The sequence below is a fragment of the Sebastes umbrosus genome, chromosome 4 (assembly GCF_015220745.1).
Source record: "Sebastes umbrosus isolate fSebUmb1 chromosome 4, fSebUmb1.pri, whole genome shotgun sequence".
Lineage (NCBI taxonomy): Eukaryota > Metazoa > Chordata > Actinopteri > Perciformes > Sebastidae > Sebastes > Sebastes umbrosus.
In genome coordinates, this window is record NC_051272.1 from 11,353,680 (window position 1) to 11,373,466 (window position 19,787).

Here is a 19,787-nt window from a genome sequence, read left to right on the forward strand (position 1 = left end):
ATGAAGCCCTGAGGTGACTATTTGCAGTTATTATTCATAAAACTATGTGATTCATTGTGAATAATAATAATAATAATAAAGTCCTCCTCAGGGCTCACAGAAAGAAAAGACTAGAGAGGAGAGTAAAATTTAAACATCCAAACAGATTCAAAGCAGAAACTTCTGACAGAGCAGCAGCTTCATAATAATCCACGTTCTCCCTGATAGGTTACATAAGAAGAGATGTGAATTACAAGAGGAAGCTTCCAGTGTTTTGTGTCCTCGCTGCAGCCGAGTCAAAAACCCGGCTGATGGATTTTCCACGCGTGAAGCTTCACTAACAGGAAATGACAGGCTGCTTTACACTGAAATGAATCTTCCCCTCCATAAAATGTTCCAAACTGTGTTTGCAGAGCAAATATGTCATCATGCAGACAGAGGAGATAAAACTCTGCAGGGATTTTGCGTCTTATGAACACTGACAGGCCTGAAGATGGTGAAATTATATATCCTCTAATGAGCGCCTATTAAACGTGCAATAATATTGAAGTTAAATGTTTCAAAACACCATAGAGAGGTGAAGGCAATTCAAACGGGATCAAAAACATATTTGTGTCTGTCCGTTTATTACTGTTCATATTTTTTCTGAAATAAGATCCCATGGTGGTATACCGGAAGAGGCGGGACTTTGCCTCTCTATTTAATTGACCCTTTGCTGAGCCGTGACCCCCTGCTGCTTTGAAATGGCCTGTGTTGAAAAATTAAATATTATAAATATAATAAACGGTTTCAGTCCAAAATGGCGGCAGTGGCTGTTGTCAAAAAATACCAGAGTTTTGTTTGTTTGCTTCTAAACTTTTTGGCTTAGCAAGCGACTCGCGATCTGCAACGATCCGGTCTCTTGGCATCTGTTTCTCCGTTAGAGGAAACATCGGAGAGGAGCGTACATACTTGGATAAGCAACACAGAGGTGAGATTTTGAAGGTTTATTCAAACGATGTTTCACTTTTACAGGACAAAAAACTTTAGCGAGCTGCTCGGTGATGATGTTGTTTGTGACGTCAGCGCTTTGTGGAGGAGCGAGTCACCGCTTTTGCAAACTGCTCACAGTGGACCCGTCCGTCAGCTCCAACACCCGCCTCCTTCAGCAGCTCGTCCACTGACAACAGAGAAACACAGCTGTCAATCAAAGCTTGTTTAAGGAAACAGTAACTTTCAGGATGAGCCATCTAACTATAAAACAAGGAATCTGTGTGTGTGTGTCCTTCACATATCTCTAGAACCGTTCATCTGATCTTCTTCACACTTGGCAGGTGTATAGCTGGGGACCCAAGGATGTGCAGTGTTGAAGTTGGTGCATTTTAGCCAGATGGTGGCGCTATAAAAATTAACTTTATCTTTTGGTCTGTAACTTTTGAACAGTAAGTCTCAGAAACAAAAATATTTTTTCCTGAATTCTGTGGGTCTAAACGATTATATCCATATAAGCCTAGTCCATTTGTGTCGAGATAGATTTTCTGCCATTTTGAATTGTGTCCAATTCTGTTTTTTTTCCGCTGCTCCTCCTACATATATTGAGCAACGGTCACCAAATTTGGTACAGAACATCTCTGGTACAAGCCAGAAAAAAAATACTTTTTCCGAATTTTGGTGGACGTGTAGATATGATGTATGAGTGACCATGACAAATTTGGTACCATGTGGCCAATAGGTGGCGCAAGCAGCACTTCCGGGGGCACACTTCACAGTGATACCCAATTTATGTAATTCAAGACTGTTTAGGGACCACAGTATGCAGAAATATTCAAACACACTATTTTAGTATAGGACAAAATAACACATTTATACTGCATTCAAAAAACTGCATGTGATTATCATAAAGTGGGCATGTCTGTAAAGGGGAGACTCGTGGGTACCCATAGAACCCATTTTCATTCACATATCTGGAGGTCAGAGGTCAAGGGACCGCTTTTAAAATGGCCATGACAGTTTTTCCTCGCCAAAATTTTGCGTAAGTTCGGTGTGTTATTTAGGGTTTTTCCTGATCACCTAGTAAGACATGGTTGGTACCAATGGGTTCCTTAGGTTTTTCTAGTTTCATGTGATACCAGTATCTTCACTCTAGCTTGAAAGCAGCCCACAATACCCCCTGAGAGACAAAATAGCGGCCAGGGCCTGTGTTTGGGCCGTCAGCGTTAAGGGGTAGTAGAAATGGTTTTCTTGTTTGTTTGTTTTTTTAGTGCCAAAGCTGCTGTTTTGTTTCAACACACACAGACGCTCAGTTCTTAAAATATTTTCACCTGACTGGCAGATTTCTCACTTTTTAAAAAGAATTTAAGACTTTTATGTTGAGATTTTTTGCAATGTATTTTTGTGCGACTGTCTAAGACTAAATGTCCTTTTCTTTCTTTCCTCACATTGTTTAAATAATCTGAGGTAATGAATTAAATCCCTCAGTTGGAAGCTTCATTGTTTTTCACCAGACTTGGATGAAAACCTCTTAAATGTTGTGGACGTCCAAGCAGCTTCTCATAAGAGGATTAAAATGATGGAACATTAAACAAACAGCACAAAGTTAACGCCAGAAAAACCTGACAGACCACATGACGTTATCCTAAGAGATGAAACAGTGTGTTGAGGTGTGTATAAATCACCCTCTCTGTCAGTCAGCTTCTCTCCAAGCCCGGTGAGTTTGGCTCTCAGCTCGGAAGCCAATATGAAGCCCTTCTGCTCCTTGTCAGCCATCCTCATGGCCTCCAGGATCTCCTCCTCCGGCGCCTCCTGCTGTAGCTGACGGTGCATGATGCTCAGGAAGGTGGAGAAGTCCAGCTCTCCTCCCCAATCTGCAGGAAGACATCTGCCCAATCAGCCATAATGTCACCAGATAAGATGAGACTTTATTGATCTGTGCAGGAGAAACGAGGACGCTGCAGGCGGAAAAGTTAGCACACAGTGAATATGAAATAAACTGTTCAAACAGTAAAGCAGTAAAACTGAATGTGCTGTCAGATAAGATGGTGACAGTTTAAACATGTTAAATAAACTGGAAACTGAGCTGCTAATTACACAGAATCTCCCTTCAGACTTACTTAAATAGGTATTATACAAAGATAACAAGAGAAAGTCAAATATCAGAGGCTTTATACTATTATTATAACCATAATAAAGATATAATGAACATATTACTGCTGTCAGGGGAAATCTTCAGGAGGAAAACTGTGTTTGAGATTCACCTCCGTATTTGTGTTACGTTAAAACAAATGTAATCTGAGAGAAAATATATTTCCCTCAAAATGTAATTCACAATGTTAAATGGGAACGTAATTTTTAAGAGACAGGGCTGAGATGTGAGATGACGACGTGTCTCTGATATCTATTTTTTAAATCGAGCACCAGGATTCATCAGACATTCATTAAACAATTGACTTGTCCTAAACAATAACTAGTAAAATCTGACACAGATTGTTATCAATTGTATAAGAGTAGGACATGAAATAAACCTGCCAGATCTTTCTTGTTTCACACTGTGGCATGTGACTTTTGTGTATATTTTTTAGATATAAACTTTAGCTGCAACTAACTAATCATTTAGTCTATAAAATGTTATAACTGTAAAAATGATCGTGTTGTTTTGGCAGGTGTGGTTGCCAGAATTTCACCGTAATAAATACGTTAGAACTTTTTCTACTGATTTAGTTAAATGGAGACACTCAGAATACCGATTTGAAACAAATGCAATTGTCCAACACAGAATGCCTCGATTGACCAATCAGGAGTCGCTATTCCACCAAGTAGGAACCGCTCAGAGTTCAAACATTTTACCTCAGAAGAACCGCGATTTTCCTTAAAGGCTCCGCAGCCCGGCCAGGTGTCAGGGAAAGCACCAAGAAAGACTTGCATTACAGTCGCACCGTACGAGTCAAAAAGAGAAACTCAAGCTCAAACAGCTGGAGAGATGAATTTGACTGGGTGTGTTACAACAAATTGGAAGGGGAAATGTTCTGTAATTCATTAGAAAATGAAAACGTTAGCTAAGCACCAGACAACTGTGACCTGCTCTCACTCTGAATCAATCATAACATTTTGAGACAAACAGAGCTTACTGGAGACGGGAAGAGCTACCGGAGAGTCAGTGAGTGTGATTACTGACGGTGGCAGTAGGCGGCACCAGTGAGGTATCCGTCACTTAGCTGCCGAGTTCACAGCGAGTCGAGGGAGGCGTCTCTCAACTGCCGACAGAGTGCCACTGTGGTGCCACTCAAATCAGCAGCTTATGTGACGTGTGCCTCTCGCCCGCCACAGGCTGCCACTGCTGCCGCTGTGTGGATGCTTTCAACTTTTTGTTTTTCTGAATTCTGCATTCGCAAACAAAATGAAGAAAAGTAAATTATTGTCATTTTTACCGGATCAACTGACCTTTGTGCCTGGACAAGTGAAAGGTACATTTTTTTGTCGAGACCTGCCTGTGGAAATAAAAACTGAAGGAGAGTAGTCAACTGCGACTCCCAAGGTGCCTTTCAGATAACACATCCACCCCGACAGGCCTGTAATTCGTATATATCCCACAAAATGATTTCACATAATTGTAAACCAGGAAGTATAAAGAGCGGTGAACACGGCGTAGTGAGGAGGTCGGGTTGGACGGGTGGGTCTAAAAACACCAGACTTTCACCAGGAGACCGCTGTTCAGGTCCATTGTGAAACCAGAAGTCAATGTTGATTCATTTGTCACGTAACTTCCGTACTTAAGTTACAGCACTTCAGGAGTTATTTCAACCCAAACCACCGTCTATTCCTAAACCTAACTAAATTGTTTCCTGTGAAGACGGATATTTATTTTGAAAAGACTGGAGTGTAAATAGACATGTGTCAAGTGTTGCTGGACATTCGTAGGAAAACACGTGAAAAATGAGGAATAACTTTTCGTAAGATGTCATCAGAATCAGAATCAGAATCAGAATCAGAATCAGAATCGTATTTATTGCCAGGTGTAAGAGGTATACACTAGGAATTTGCTTTGGTTATGTTGGTGCAAGTCAAAACAGTATAATAACAAAAGAATACATAAATGTTAGAATAAATTAAGAATAAAAAATTGAAATTCTACTAATATACAATATACAAAATAAGTTATAAACAAAATAAACATGATAAAAACTAATACGGACCGTTGTATGAGGATTCGTTGACCCCCACTTCCTCCTTCTGTGGACTTTCTATAATAACATCACCTGACTTCCTCCTTTACGCTTGTCCTAATGACTGCGGCCACTAGAGGAAGCCGTCACTTGAACAGAAACGTCGTTTTTGGAGCAACTGATGCTGTCTCCTATATACCGTTATACCTGCTTTATAATGGCACAGAAGTCAGTCAAGGATTCATTTATAGATCACCTCTCACAAACAGACAGTCAGCCAGGTGTACCTGTGGCGTGGCTCAGCAGGTGTCGCTGGACCTCGGAGGGGGTGGGGTTTGACCCGAGGCATCTCATCACTGTGATCAGCTCCCGGGCTTCGATCTTTCCCTTCAGCTGGCGGTCGTGCAGAGAGAAACACTCTTTAAAGTCTGCAACACGCACACACACACGCGCACACACGCACACACACACACACACACACACGCACACGCACACACGCACACACGCACACACACGCACGCACGCACACACACACACACACACACACGCACACACACACACACACACACACACACACACACACACGCACACACGCACACACACACACACACACACACACACACACACACACAGCATGTATTACCATGAGATTCTGGATGAAAAAGTCCTTAAGAGAAGATTATAAACACAGAGAGAGCTTCTTTCTTAATTCGTCAGTACAGACAGTGTGGTGTCACATTAACATATTATTGACTGATGATCAAGGAAGTTCTAGATAATCCTCTTTGAAATATTAGTCTTCTGGGATACTAACGCATTAACGCATGATACTAGTAAGAAGATACTGGAATCATATGAAACTAGAAAACCTAATGAATCTATTGGTACCAACCATGTAATACTGGCATGTGAAGAAGCAGGATAAATAACGCTCCAAACTAGGAAAAACTGGTGAAAATGTCCAATTTCGAAGGGGGGTATATATATATATATACAGTATATTTTACATTTACATCTAGTTATAACATCAGATCAAAATCAAAAGCACCACCATTTTCTGCTTCATGAGACACTTTAATTTTCCAGTTGAAGCTTTAATCTCATTTCTAATGAAGAATTACAGTGAACAGATGATGTAAAATAAAATCTCTTTAACACTTTACATGAATAAACAAATCAATGTTTGAACCTGCTGTTCAAATACACAGAAACTTCACATTAAAGATATAATCAATAATCTTGCTCTCTGAAGCTCTGTACGCCGCTGTTTCCTGATAAAGGCAGTGGTGTCGGTGGCACGGAAGTCCCGGATGACCGCCAGTAAAATAACCATTAATTTTGATGTTAATAAAATGTTAATAAAATGTATCTGATTTCACAAATATGTAGGATATTACTACTGACATTCCTGTAATGTTACATCACAGCGTCTGCTGTAGTAGCCGTGTGTTTACTATGTGTTAATTTACATATAGAGCGGGGAAGTGAGGTCAGATCACAAGAGCTTCAATTATTTAAAGTTTTACTGTAGATGTCATCCACATCTCCATGACAACCAACATCATCATCAGGACAACAGTCACATGTTCCTCAAAGACTCTGAGAAGAAAATTCAGTACTGATTGATCACCTTCTATTTCTGTTGTCCTACAGTCACAGAGACCTTTACTGGTAAAACCTTCAGTGGGAGATCCTCCCAATTGTTAATGAATGGAAACATCCTCTCAGTGAAAGTGTGTGTGAAGGTGTGTATGTGTGTGTTAGTATCAGGATCAGAGAACGACAGCTTTCCTTTGTTCCAGTCCAGATTCACTCTGATCCTCTGGAGCTTCTTCTGCACTACGAGAACAGTGGATGAACCTGATGGGGAGTATGCTCTGTATTCACCATTATAGAACCATATTGTCCATAATCCAGACCGTATGACTCCCTTCCTCTGGACAGACTCTGCTAACACACCCAGTTCCCAGCATGTACTGTCTCCAACCTGGACGTCCCAGCTGTGAGTCCCTGAGTTAAAGCCCTCAGAGCCCAGGACAGAGGAGAAGTAATCAAATCTCTCTGGATTATCAGGAAGCTGCTGTTCCTCTCCTCGTGTCACACTGGTCAGATCTTCAGACAGGATGAGTTTTGGATGAGCAGTGTTTGGGTCCAGAATCACAGGAGTGTAGGAGACCATGTCCTTCATCTTGTTCCAGATGTTGAAGGTCAGGTTGCCCAGGTGTTTGGCCTGGTCCATCAGAGCTCCTGAGAGCAGCTGTGGATCCTCCAGCAGGGGGCGCTGCTGGACTCTTTCCACTGCAGCCTTGTAGTTGAGCAGGAATGAGACGTCTTCAGCTCTCAGCTCGTCCTCTGTGGCTCTGACTGTGTCTGAAAGAGCTGCTATCTCTCTGCTCACAGCCTCCATCTTCTCCTTCATCATCTGACTCTTCTGCTCCTCTTCCTCCCTCAGTGCAGCCATCCTGGCCTCCTCTTCCTCTTCTAGAAACTGGTGAAGCTTCTTAAACTGCTCCTTAATCTGCCTCTCTGTGTGTCGGGCCTGGACCTTCATGTGTTCTGCTGTTTGATCAAACTTCACTTTAACTTCTTCAAAAACCTTTAACTTCTCCTTTAAGGGCTCCAGAGTTTCCTGAAGTTCCTTCTTGTGTTGTCGTGCAGCTTCATCGATGGGTCTGAATCTGTGGTCAGTGTGTTTTTCTGAATCTCTGCAGACGAGACACACCGGCTGCTGATGGTCCAGACAGAAGAGTTTGAGTTTCTCAGAGTGCAGACTGCAGAGAGCCTCTGAAGATCTCTGAGCTCTCTCCTGTAAGAAACTCTCACACAGGTTCTTTAAACCAAAGTTAGGAGGTAGGACGTTCTTTGAAGATCTTCTCTTACAAAGTGGACACTCTCGGACGTGTTTATCTGTCCACCAGCTCTGCAGACAGACTTTACAGAAGCTGTGGCTACATGACAGGATGACAGGATCTTTAAAGATGTCGTGGCAGACAGAACAGCAGAAATCGTCCTCTAATTTGGAAGCCATTTAGTCTCTGAGTGAAGCTGAAAACACAGCAGGCAGACGGCTCAGCCACTCCCTGTTCCCTGAAAGATACTTTCACTTTGAGTCTTTGTTCTTGTTAATCTCTGGTTCAGTTTGTGGACTCAGCAGCTGGTTGAAGTGGTAGTATTCCAGTATTACCAGTATTCCCTCCTGTAGATGTCCTCTCTCAGTGGAAGTGGTGGTTTTGGTCTGAAGGTGAATCTTATCGACCGTCTCTCAGTGTGTGTGTGTGTGTGTGTGTGTCGTCTCAGTGAGGCAGAATAACAACCTGTTTCCTGGTTTGTCTCAGGTATATTAAATGAAGCCCTTTGACCTCGTGGAGTTCTGACTCATGCTCAGTGTGACTGGAGCCGTGATGTTGGAGGGTTACAGCAGAGGGTGCTAGAAATAAAGGGATGGTTCTCACTCAGGTGCTCTTTGGGTGGACTCGGACTGACTGAACTTTTTGGGTATGATTTCTATTTTTCAGATAGAAATCATTTGTTTATGGTCTTTTATTAAAGATTGTAGGGACCTGCCAAGATCTTTAAATAATTGCAGAGTTGTAATTCTCACCCATAAAGTAGGCTAGTATGACACCCTGCCTTTATTTGACACAACATGCTTTTGTCTTAACCCTCTGAGACCCGACCAACTTTACTGTCTTTCAGTTTTAAAGCTAGAGTGAAGATACTGGTATCATATGAAACTAGAAAAAAACAAATGAATCCATTGGTACCAACCATGTCATACTAGCTTGTCATGAAGGAGGATAAATAACGCTCCAAACTTACACTAAAGTTTGGCGAGGAAAAACTGTCATGTCCATTTTCAAAGGAGTCCCTTGACCTCTGACCTCCAGATATGTGAATGAAAATGGGTTCTATGGGTACCAACGAGTCTCCCCTTTACAGACATGCCCACTTTATGATAATCACATGCAGTTTGGGGCAAGTCATAGTCAAGTCAGCACACTGACACACTGACAGCTGTTGTTGCCTGTTGGGCTGCAGTTTGCCATGTTATGATTTGAGCATATTTTTTATGCTAAATACAGTACCTGTGAGGGTTTCTGGACAATATTTGTCATTGTTTTGTGTTGTTAATTGATTTTCAATAATAAATATATACATACATTTGTATAAAGCAGCATATTTGTCCACTCCTATGTTGATAAGAGTATTAAATACTTGACAAATCTCCCTTTAAGGTACATTTTGAACAGATAAAAAATGGTTAATTTGCGATTAACTACGATTGACAACCCTAATTTAAATACATCACAGGTGGTGGAGAGGCGGCTGCAGAAAGAGGAAAATAAGCATTTAATATCTTTGTGATGTTTAGCAGCAGTGGAGTTACAGACGACTACAACGACCCAAAAGTACTACAAAGATGCACAACGAGATGCTAAATGATTGAAAAGAGACACAAAAGACCAAAAACATACACCTAACGACTACTAAAGACCCCAAATGGCTACAGAGATGCAAATCGACTAAAAAAAGACATTAAACGACCACGTGAAAAACATCTAAAAGTAAACTTTTAGTAGTCTTTGAGTTTGGGGGTCTTAATCACAATTAACTATGGACAATCATGCGATTAATCACGATTAAATACATTAGTGGAAACATGGCTATCGACAATCTATTAATACAGAAACCTTTTAGCTGTTGAATATCTCAGAAACAAAGCCACAATAACTCCTGTTTCCTTTCAAGCAGAGACAGTAATGTGAGTGAACGTCTCCTCATTGGGCTAAAAACTGTTGAGATAGAGAACCTTTGTATTTAATCACATTAGCAGGTCGAGGAAGTCGGCCAACAGATCACTGCGTGAACAAGTGCTGCTTTGTACGGAGGCAGGCACACGGAAAACGCTGTTGTCTGATTAAATACCAGCACTGGTTGTCTGTCAGGGAGAAATAATCTCTGAAAAACTGCTGAACGTCTTCCCTGTGCTGCCAAATAAGAAACCCCATCACACTAAAAGCATCTGCAAAGTGTCTGTTTTCATTCCACTAACTGAAGCAGTTAATTCATTGACAACACTGATGTCATGACTGTTGAAATGAGAGATGAGAGTCTTACCGTTAATCTGATTGTGGGTCAGGAACTTGGCCTGGATGAAAGCAGGAACACATCATGAGTGAAGGTTGAAAAGGCACAAAGCAGGTTACAGGTGAAATGTGGGTGAAAAGGGCTCAGTCATTATCTCACCATTGTGTCTGTCTGTCGGTCTGTTGTTCAGCTCGGGAAACTGATCCAGGTCGGTGTAAGATGAGGAACGTAATGGAAGTGGATGGAGGATCCATGAGGAGGGACGGCACTGAGGGACGGACAGGTAGAGGACACATCCTCCTCCCTCTGCTGTCACAGCTCAGTGTGTACACTGGTGACATCCAGTCCAGTCGCACAGCAGTTTATGAAATAGTCACGAAATTGAATGTATTGATTCGTGTACATAACGAATTTCACTTTTTTTTTGATGGAAAGAAACCACAAGTCAGAATTTGTTTATTTGTTACATAACTTCCGTACTTAAGTTACGGCACTTCCGGAGTTGTTTTAACCCAAACCACCATCTTTTTGTAAACCTATCTAAGTATTTTGTTGCCTAAACCTAACCAAGTTGATCTTCTCCTAAACCTAACTAAGTAGTTTTATTTTGAAAAGACTGGAGCGGAAATTGACACCTGCGTCACATGTTGTTGGACATTCGTGGGAAAACGCACTAAAAATACGTTGTTGAAAGTCGTGCTGAGCGTCACGAAAAAAGAAAGGTAAATTCATTTCTACGTACACGAATCAAATAGATTAAATTTTGTGACTTTTTCACAAACTGTCGTGAGACTGGGCTCAAACAGCGGTCTCCATGGTGGAAGTCCTGTGTCCTCCTCCTCTCTACACTATAAACAAACGCAATCTGCCAGAAAATATGTTTCCCCACAAATGTAATTGATAATGCAGTTTAGTTGTATGGGAACGTTATTTTTAGTAGCTTAGGCTGAATTTGTGTGATCTCACAGTGAAAGTAGGATTGTGCCAGTGTGAAAGCTTACTTATAGCCTCGGCCTAACAGCTCCCTTCTTATACATTTCTTGAACATACTATAAAGATAAAGATAAGTTTAAAGTCCATACTGTGCACAGTCGGTATGTACTGTACATGGATGGAGTACTGAACAGACCTACCGGGATGAGGCCCAGGGCCAGAAGGGTCAGGGGGTCTGACTTAATTACAAAATGTTGCAGAAAAAAAACACAAAACAACCACAAACATGCACATACCGACTATAAACAACCCAAAATGAATACAAATAGATGCAAACAGCTCCCTTAGCTTGGGGCTAAGCTCAGTGTGAAAAGCTGTTTATTTAGAGACGTTTCCAACTCTGTGATACCTGAAAAACACATTATTTTCCTGCAGTACACGGTGACACAGCTTTGCTTAAATGTTGGAATTTATTTCAGCTACACTCAGACACACACAGCCTCTGTGATCACACCTTTAAAACATTTTACCAGTACAACATTTGAAGGTTACAACCCGAGGAGAGGAAATCCATTATCTGTCCCTTCAACATCTGGAGCGTCTGGTTCCTAAAGTGACACCTTGAGTCGGCTCTGTCTGCTGGAGGAAGTGTTTTTTCTGTTATGTCTGGGTGTCCTGACGGAGGTGGAGTGTGTACACGGCGCGAGGCTGTGGGATGTAGATCAGCCCGGGGTGCTTCTTCCTCAGGACGCCGTCGCTCCACAGACAGGCCACCCAAACCGCCACCAGGAACAGAGCTGCTGAGAAACTAGCAACCAGAGACACAGATTCAGAATCAACAAATCATTCATTGATTTTAAATGTTGTTGTGACCAGCAGAACCAAACTTTAATCCCTCCCTGACACATACACTCACAAGATTTCTGGGTAATGTAGTCCATGAAGCATGCACCTTTAAACATGTTAAACTATCCTCATCAGGGCAGCCAAGAGCACCTGATCATGCGTACCTATAGAGCATGAAGAGGCCGTTGCCGTCGGGAACCATGCCTCGCCTCCTCTGGTGCATCACTGTGGCGGTCATGGCGAAGAAGGTGAAGATGAAGAGGATGAAGGTCTGTCCCTCAGTGATCAGGTACCTGGTCGGAGAAAACAGGAAGGGTTAGTTCAGTGTCACAGGTTCAATCCCCACTGTGCGTTCAAACCAGAATATCTAAAATATATTCTTAATTATTGAAGTAATAATGATGCTCACTAGAACCGCGTGTTGATTCTGTTGTTGTGTCGACTGTTTTAACAGAACAGAACAGTAGATGTTGTTTAACACATGATGATAATTCTGAAACTCAAAATGTTTAACATAAAATTCATCGTGTTAAAAAAGTCATCATTCAAATTGCAAAATCAGTATATGAATGAAAAATATTGTCCTGAAATTAGTTTTGTGTTTTACTTAATTGTTTGTTTATCCGTCAACATCTGGACCCTTTTACAGTTTGTAAACAATGATGACATACAGCAACGGAAGCACGGCGGAGTGCAATAGCTGGTCAAGCTATGTAAGGACATTCACCACCAAAGATCACGAATGTAATCTAAACAAATTAACCGGTAAGAGTTTTAAATCAATTTTTAAAGCTTGCTTACTCGTCTGGGGGAAAAGGCCACTTTTAGCACACCACAAAAAGATGCAAAATCACTAAAATAAATGTTAAACCACCACAAAAAGATGCAAAATGACTGAGAGGTAAAACCACCACAAAGAGACATGAAACGTGAGAAAAAACAGGAGTGGATGGAAACAAACATTCATTCATGTTTTATTTTGACACTTTTCCGGACATTCAATGCCTCCATGTGTAAAATTTGAAAATGCCCAATATTGAAATTTGATTTTGAAAGCCGCTCTGATCACATAAAAATTCTAAACATAAACATAGTGGCTGAAGCAATAACGTGATGATGGTACATAGTTTGTATTTAAAGGTCAAAAGCAGTCAGAACCTCGACATGGTTGTTGAATTCTGCTTTTCATCCCTGAGTGTTGTCCTCACTGAGTAAAGTAATTAGTCAGCAACACCTGAGAACGACTAATCAATTATTACTAACACCTGAGAGACACACACACACACACACACACACACACACACACACACACAGCCTCAGGTGTGTTGTTCATAGTTACAGTTTCAGTTCAGCTGTTACCTGCTGGATCAACAGTCAGGCTGTCCACTGTAAAACACAAATAAACTTAAAACCAGGAACCAGTGGTTTGTTTCTATCTAACATACTGACTTACAGTATAAAGTACATTTTCCTAATATAGTAATCCAAGTGTAGTTTATCTGTACAGGCCTGTATTACACTGGAAAGGAGACAATATTTGTCATTGTTTTGTGTTGTTAATTGATTTCCAATAATAAATATATACAAACATTTGCATAAAGCAGCATATTTGCCCACTCCCATGTTGATAAGAGTATTAAATACTTGACAAATCTCCCTTTAAGGTACATTTGAACGGATAAAAAGTGTATGATTAATTTGAGATGAATCGCGATAACTATTTTAATCGATTGACATCCCTAAATTAAATACATCACAGGTGGTGGAGAGAAAGAAAAAGAAAATTGTATGTCTTTGTGATGTTTGGCAGCAGTGGTGTTACAGATGACTACAAAGACCCAAAATGACTACAGAGATGCAAAACGATGACGTAAAATACACACAAAAGACTAAAGACATACACCTAACGAGTACAAAAGACCCAAAATGACTACAGAGACGCAAAATGACTAAAAATAAACATTAAACGACTATTAAAAATGACGCAAAATGACTAAAAGAAGACTTTTAGTAGTCTTTGAGGTTGGGTGTCTTGTTCTTATGTAGACAGGGGGGGCTCTTACATGTCTGTTCCAGAGGGCCCATTGTCTCACAATAATATTGAACATGGGACTTATACATCCCAGTATGAGCTGTATAATGTAATTATGAAAACACAGCACAACAAGAGGCAAAATAACTAAAAAAAGATGCAAAAAATAACTAAAAATAGATGTAAAACTACCACAGAGATGTAAAATAACTAAAAATAAATGTAAAACTACCACAAAAAGATTAAAAACAACTAAAAACGGGTGTAAAACAATCACAAAAAGATGCAAAATAACTAAAAAGAGATGCAAAACCACCACAAAAAGATGCAACAGCTAAAATAACGACCACATAGAGACATAAAATGGCTAAAAGTAGATGCAAAACAACTAAAAAGGACTACAATGACTAAAAGACTCTTTGACACTCTTTGAGTTTAGGTGACTTGTTTGGGGGGCTCTTACATGTCTGTTCCAGGGGGCCCATTGTCTCACAATAATATTGAACGGGGACTCATACATCCCAGTATGAGCTGTATAATGTAATTATGAAAACACAGCACACGTCATGGTGACTAGCCTGATTATAGTTTCACAGCTCGTCTAACATAATCTTTTTAATGTCTTTTTCTTGTTTGTGTTCTTGTTGTCTCAACAGGGAGCCGGTCGACTCCTCTGAGCTGCTGTGTTTCTATTGATGAACAAAGAGTTTAATCTGTTTCTCTGCTGTCGTCCTCGCTGGACGTCTGTCTGGATGAGAGACTCTCTGCATGTTAATGGACCAAAGTCAAGTCACACAGCTCACTACACAAACTAATAGATTCATGCTCTTCATCACCTCTCCCCTCATCTGTTCCTCACTGTGGGAGAGTTTCACTACGTAATGTACGGTAAGGTTTCCTCTGGTGAGATGAAGATGAAACACACAGATTCACTATGAAGTCACTGATCTGCACCTTTAACAGGACACAGATATATCTACTCTTACAGGGATTGAACCAGTGGCTCTCTGTGTGATGTAGTAATAAACCAGTCTGACCAGTAGTAGGCGGCGCTGGGGGCCAGTAGCATCCACGCTGCCAGCGGCATCTTCTCCTCCTCCTGTCTCCTGTGACGGAAACAACCACTGAAGAAGAGGAAGAGGACGAGGAAGAGAGGAACATACCTGGAGGAGACAAGAGGGAAAGACAAACGCTCCTTTAACGACAGACCTGTGAAACATCATCGGTCACGACCCAAATACTGATCCAGTTTAAAGTTCTGGTTTAACCAAGTCAGGTCCACATGTCCTCAAGTGTTCCTTCTTTGTACATTTTACCCAGGATGCACTGGGAGCTCTCCTCTGTGAACTTTGACAAGCTTTCGATCAGATTTAGATTTAGCATCAAACAGACTTTGTATTAATCCACTTAGAGAGTGACAAGCTCCTCATTTGCATAATGAGGCAGAAATGCATAAAGAAATGTAAAAAGAAGGGGAATAAATACGGGGTGAAATGCAAAGGGAAAATCATAAATAAATAAATAAATAAATACATGCATTTAAAAGGAAATATAAAATAAGTAAAAAAATACATGAATAAATAAAAACTAAATTCAAAAATAAATAAATAAATGCAAATAAAAATTAAATTAAAAAATAAATAAACGCAAAATAAATACATACATTTAAAAATTAATAAAGAATAGATACATTAATATATAAAAGGAAAAATTTAACAGAAAAGTAAAATAAATAGGGGAATTAATACAAAGATAAATAAAGAAGCAAATTAACACAGAAATATCAATTTATGTCACATTTTATCAATAAATTAATGGCTACATTTATTTTGTTACATTTATTGACTAATTTATTTATCTATTGAGTCATTTATTTTTTCATTTATTATTGATTTTGGCAGGTACCATCCTCCATACTAATGTGGATTAATCCTCCACTAAAAATAGTTCCCCTAACAAATTTCTTTTAGATAAACCCTACAGTGAGCCGCTGTTTTAGGGAATTACTGAGCCTTTTTAAAAAATGAAACTATATATTTGTATTTCTAAAGATTTACATGTTCATTAGGAGCCAATGGGATTGGAGCTGAGGGACACAGAGAGGAAGTCAGACAGTACTGAGAGATATCACCAAATATACCCTTCAGTGTTTTCTGACGTAAGAATCTTCTTTTACTTTAGAAAGGTGACTGGAACTATTTACAGGGATTATATGTTTTATTATATTACAGTTGATTTCATGACGTGTTGGTGTACTGAATGAATATAAGATATAGAATCAAATAAGTTACACATCAAATAAACCATGAAATGAACAGTAAAACATAGCTTTATATGGTCTTCTTACCACATCAGATGACCAAGAGTGTCGTCAAAGTAAAACAGAAGCTCAAAGGCATCGATCTGCAAAATAAAATAACATTCATCACTCTGAAAGACTTTATCAGAGATAGATTCAACAGTTATCCTCCTGTATCGTGTCTTTAAAGGAGAAAACCTTGGTTTTGCATGTGAGTCCGTTGTGTTATACACGTGGTCGTGTGTTTTTCTTATTCCTGTCATGTGCTCCTCACAGGAAGGTCACTTTGTACTTTACACAAATTCAATTTCAGTTGTTAATTTCCCACATGGCCGAGGTTGCATCAGGAATATATTTGTAGTTGTAAATTGGAAATAATTGGAAATAAATTGCAATGTGACTTTGCTTCTTAATAAATATGTAATATTTATTCATTTATTTTTTATTTTGCCAGGTTCCGCCCTCCATGTGTGACATGGGTGAAAGTTTAAATTATGAGTCAGGTATATGTAATTTATTTTTCACTTATTTTTGCCATTGACTTATCTATCAATTATTTTTTTAATTGGTAAAAAAATGCATTTTTTTTTTTTTTTTTTAACTTCTAAAATACCCATTAAGTTAATTTAGGTTCTGGAAAAGCTCCCAGAAAAATCTAGTCAGTGGACCGTGAGTTAAGATTTTTTATGTCAAGATAAATGTTTGGTATCTAAATTGTTTGAATAATTAAAATAAAATAACTTTTCATTGATCGACTAGTTGATTAATTGATTGTTTCACCATTAGCAGAAGGTCAAACCTGGTTTCAGATGGCTGTTGAAAGGCATTCTGGGAAATGTATGAGATCACTAACTGAAGTAGAAGACACAGAAGATATAAATCAAGTGTACTAATAAAGGAAAAACTGTTTCACTAAACAAACAAAATAATAAAGCGTTTGTTAGCAGAATAATAATGTATGAATGTGCTGATTCAGATCCAGAGGAACCCACCAGGGAGGACGGTTTCAGGTTCCTCATGACTGGATTCTCTCTGACCGACAGGTGCAGCTGGTAGCCAATCAGCAGGAGCCGTCGGGTGATGGAGTCGGCCGCCAGGTGGAGGCTGGTTCCCATGACAACGGCAATGATGCCGAGGTGGATGGCGGGGCGGGGTAATGTCCTGGGGCTGCGTTCAAGCATCTGTAAGAACAGATGTGTGATTGAGATGTGAAAAGCATCTTCATAGGAGTGTATTACTCTGTGTGTGTTGTGTCTCTGTTACTTTGAGCAGTATGAGCGGCGTGCTGATGTTGTACAAGATGTGGAGGTATTCTGCAACGCCAGGACGATTCAGGGGAAACCAGTCTGCTGGGAGGACGAGCTGCAAAACATTTAGGCATCACAGATTCAAAGTTTTATTTCTCCCTCTATATAGAGATATAAACAGTTGCAGTTTCTTTCTGGCTGAAATGATCCTCCATAGAGGAGTACAGTAGGCCCACAGAATGGACACTAGTTATCATCCTGTTACCATGACAACAGGCCGGCCCACATCCAGGATCCAATTGTGGACGGTGAAGCCGAGCCAGAGGTCCAGTTGGAACCGAGGCTTCGACAGAACCGCCTCCATCTCCACAGAACGGCTGCAGAACGAAGAAGACGGATTAATGTGAACATTTCAGCCGGCGTCTGGTTTAATAAAGCAGCAGCTAATTATGTAACCAGCGACTCCGACTGCCTTCGAGACGCACTGTCCTGTGAAGGAGAGCTTAAACGCTGAAATGCATGATGGGATTTGTCTGAGATTAGTGGCTCGGGAAAGAAACCAAAACGTAGTGATGCTGAAATACGAACATTTATTAAAACACCAAATCTCTACAACTGGGAAAATAAAAACATGACACAAATAACAGATTGTACATAAATATGAAGAAATGTCTCTGCAGAGTATTAGCAGCTCAGTGAATATTGTAGGACACAGACATTCATGTTCCCCAGAGGATGAATCCTACTAACTTTAATGATCCTCTGATCTTTCTTGTATCGCCACAATCACATCAAGGTTTTTATTTATCCTGTGGAATATCTCGACATCTACTACATGGATTGGCACAACATTTTGTTCAGATATTCAAGTTCCCCAGAGGATGAATCCTACTGATTTTAATTATCCTCTAACCTTTCCTCTAGCGCTACCATGAGGTTGATATTTGTGTTTATTTGGTGAAACATCTCAACAACTTTTGAATGGATGCATAGCACATGCATTAGCCGCGGTCGGCATGACGGCGGTGGTTTTCCTTCCTTCTTCAGTCAGCTTGGTTCTCTATTGGCTCGTATCATTCTTTCCCACGTGACTGCGTCATCGGCTGTCCTAGGGGTTCCCCACACACAACAGGATATCCCATCGTAAATATTGAAGATGTTTAATATTAAATACTGTATGTAATAATTCTTTTAAATTGGTAAAAAAAAAATGCATTAATTTACTTTTTTTTCTTTAAAAACTGTTTAAATACCCGTCAAATTAATACAGTTTGCAGAAAAGCTCCAGGACAGTCTAGTCAGTGGACCGTGAGATAAAAGTGTTTATATCAAGATAAATATTTGTATAAATTATTTGGATAATTAAAAAAAATAAAAGAATAAATAAAAACTAAATTCTAAAATAAATAAATGAATGCTAAAAATAAATACATAAATTTAAAAAATAATTAAGAATAGATACATAAATATATAAAAGGAAAAATTAAACAGAAAAGTAAAATAAATAAGGGAATTAATACAAAGATAAATAAATAAAGAAGCAAATTAACACAGAAATATCAATTTATGTCACATTTTATCAATAAATAAATGGCTACTAATAAAATAAATAAATAAAATTAATTCAAATAAAATATCTTTTCATTGATCGACTATGATTCATGTGTAGGGCCGTTGTGTTATACCTGTGGTGTGTACTGGTGTACTGTTCTTACTTCTGCATGTCCTCACAGGAAGAACAGAAAGAAGCAGAGAGTACTGAACAGTCCTGGAGCCAGAGAAAGTCGTGACCTGACGTATGCTCTCCTTCCAAAATCCCCAAACTCTGAAAAAGTGGATTTGGTCCAGCTCTAATCTCATCTGTTCCTCTGTCACACACCCAGCAGAGGATAGAAGCTAATGTCCTGCTGCTGCTGTCACTGTGTAATCAGGTTAGAAGCCAGCCACCAACACAGCAGCAGGACCCGTTATATAGATGGAAACCAGCAGCACGATGCTGTATCCATATGTTAACAAACAACATTGATTTCATTATTTACATGTTGTGTGGTTTATTGTTGTTTTAATGGCTAATTTAACATCTGGCCAAGGACAACAGTTGAATATTAGCCTGTTGGCTAACACTGGCATTGTCCCTGAAAATAAAATAAAATAAAATTAAATTAAATTAAATTAAATTAAATTAAATTAAATTAAATTAAATTTAATTTAATAAAATAAAATAA

The 19,787-nt window shown here is 39.6% G+C and overlaps 3 protein-coding genes across 4 annotated transcripts; all 3 read right to left on the minus strand.

Moving 5' to 3' along the window:
* Window positions 1–950: 950 nt before the first annotated feature.
* On the minus strand, window positions 951–10,305 carry LOC119486377 (calmodulin-like protein 4). Of its 2 annotated transcripts, none has more exons than XM_037766464.1 (4): window positions 10,236–10,305; window positions 5,405–5,545; window positions 2,634–2,822; window positions 951–1,138 (listed from the first exon to the last, which is right to left on the minus strand). In XM_037766464.1, the coding sequence occupies exons 2-4, from the start codon at window positions 5,469–5,471 to the stop codon at window positions 1,041–1,043; spliced, it is 354 nt and encodes a 117-aa protein (XP_037622392.1). In that variant the 5' UTR covers window positions 5,472–5,545; window positions 10,236–10,305; the 3' UTR covers window positions 951–1,040. The 2 variants fall into 2 exon arrangements, with proteins under 2 accessions (XP_037622392.1, XP_037622391.1); XM_037766463.1 differs by lacking the exon at window positions 10,236–10,305 and adding an exon at window positions 6,748–6,877.
* Window positions 6,171–8,224, minus strand: LOC119486321 (nuclear factor 7, brain-like). Its single transcript, XM_037766364.1, has one exon. It carries the CDS (start codon window positions 8,143–8,145, stop codon window positions 6,751–6,753), a length of 1,395 nt encoding a protein of 464 aa, XP_037622292.1. The 5' UTR covers window positions 8,146–8,224; the 3' UTR covers window positions 6,171–6,750.
* Window positions 10,306–11,499: 1,194 nt separating the features above from the next.
* LOC119486353 (ceroid-lipofuscinosis neuronal protein 6 homolog) lies at window positions 11,500–17,935 on the minus strand. Its single transcript, XM_037766418.1, has 7 exons — window positions 17,828–17,935; window positions 17,579–17,677; window positions 17,308–17,496; window positions 16,364–16,419; window positions 15,054–15,179; window positions 12,149–12,277; window positions 11,500–11,946 (listed from the first exon to the last, which is right to left on the minus strand). The coding sequence occupies exons 1-7, from the start codon at window positions 17,924–17,926 to the stop codon at window positions 11,799–11,801; spliced, it is 846 nt and encodes a 281-aa protein (XP_037622346.1). The 5' UTR covers window positions 17,927–17,935; the 3' UTR covers window positions 11,500–11,798.
* Between the last annotated feature and the right edge of the window lie 1,852 nt (window positions 17,936–19,787).

Coding starts and splice junctions, on each gene's coding strand:
- LOC119486321 (XM_037766364.1), bottom strand. CDS start 8,145: ATGGCTTCCAAATTAGAGGACGATTTCTGCTGTTCTGTCTGCCACGAC.
- LOC119486377 (XM_037766464.1), bottom strand. CDS start 5,471: ATGAGATGCCTCGGGTCAAACCCCACCCCCTCCGAGGTCCAGCGACAC. Junction 2,823..5,404: donor CCTGCTGAGCCACGCCACAG/GTACACCTGGCT, acceptor GTCTTCCTGCAG/ATTGGGGAGGAGAGCTGGAC. Junction 1,139..2,633: donor GAAGCTGACTGACAGAGAGG/GTGATTTATACA, acceptor CTCTGTTGTCAG/TGGACGAGCTGCTGAAGGAG.
- LOC119486353 (XM_037766418.1), bottom strand. CDS start 17,926: ATGGAGGCGGTTCTGTCGAAGCCTCGGTTCCAACTGGACCTCTGGCTC. Junction 17,497..17,578: donor CGCCGCTCATACTGCTCAAA/GTAACAGAGACA, acceptor CTGTTCTTACAG/ATGCTTGAACGCAGCCCCAG. Junction 11,947..12,148: donor GGCCTCTTCATGCTCTATAG/GTACGCATGATC, acceptor TCTGGTTGCTAG/TTTCTCAGCAGCTCTGTTCC.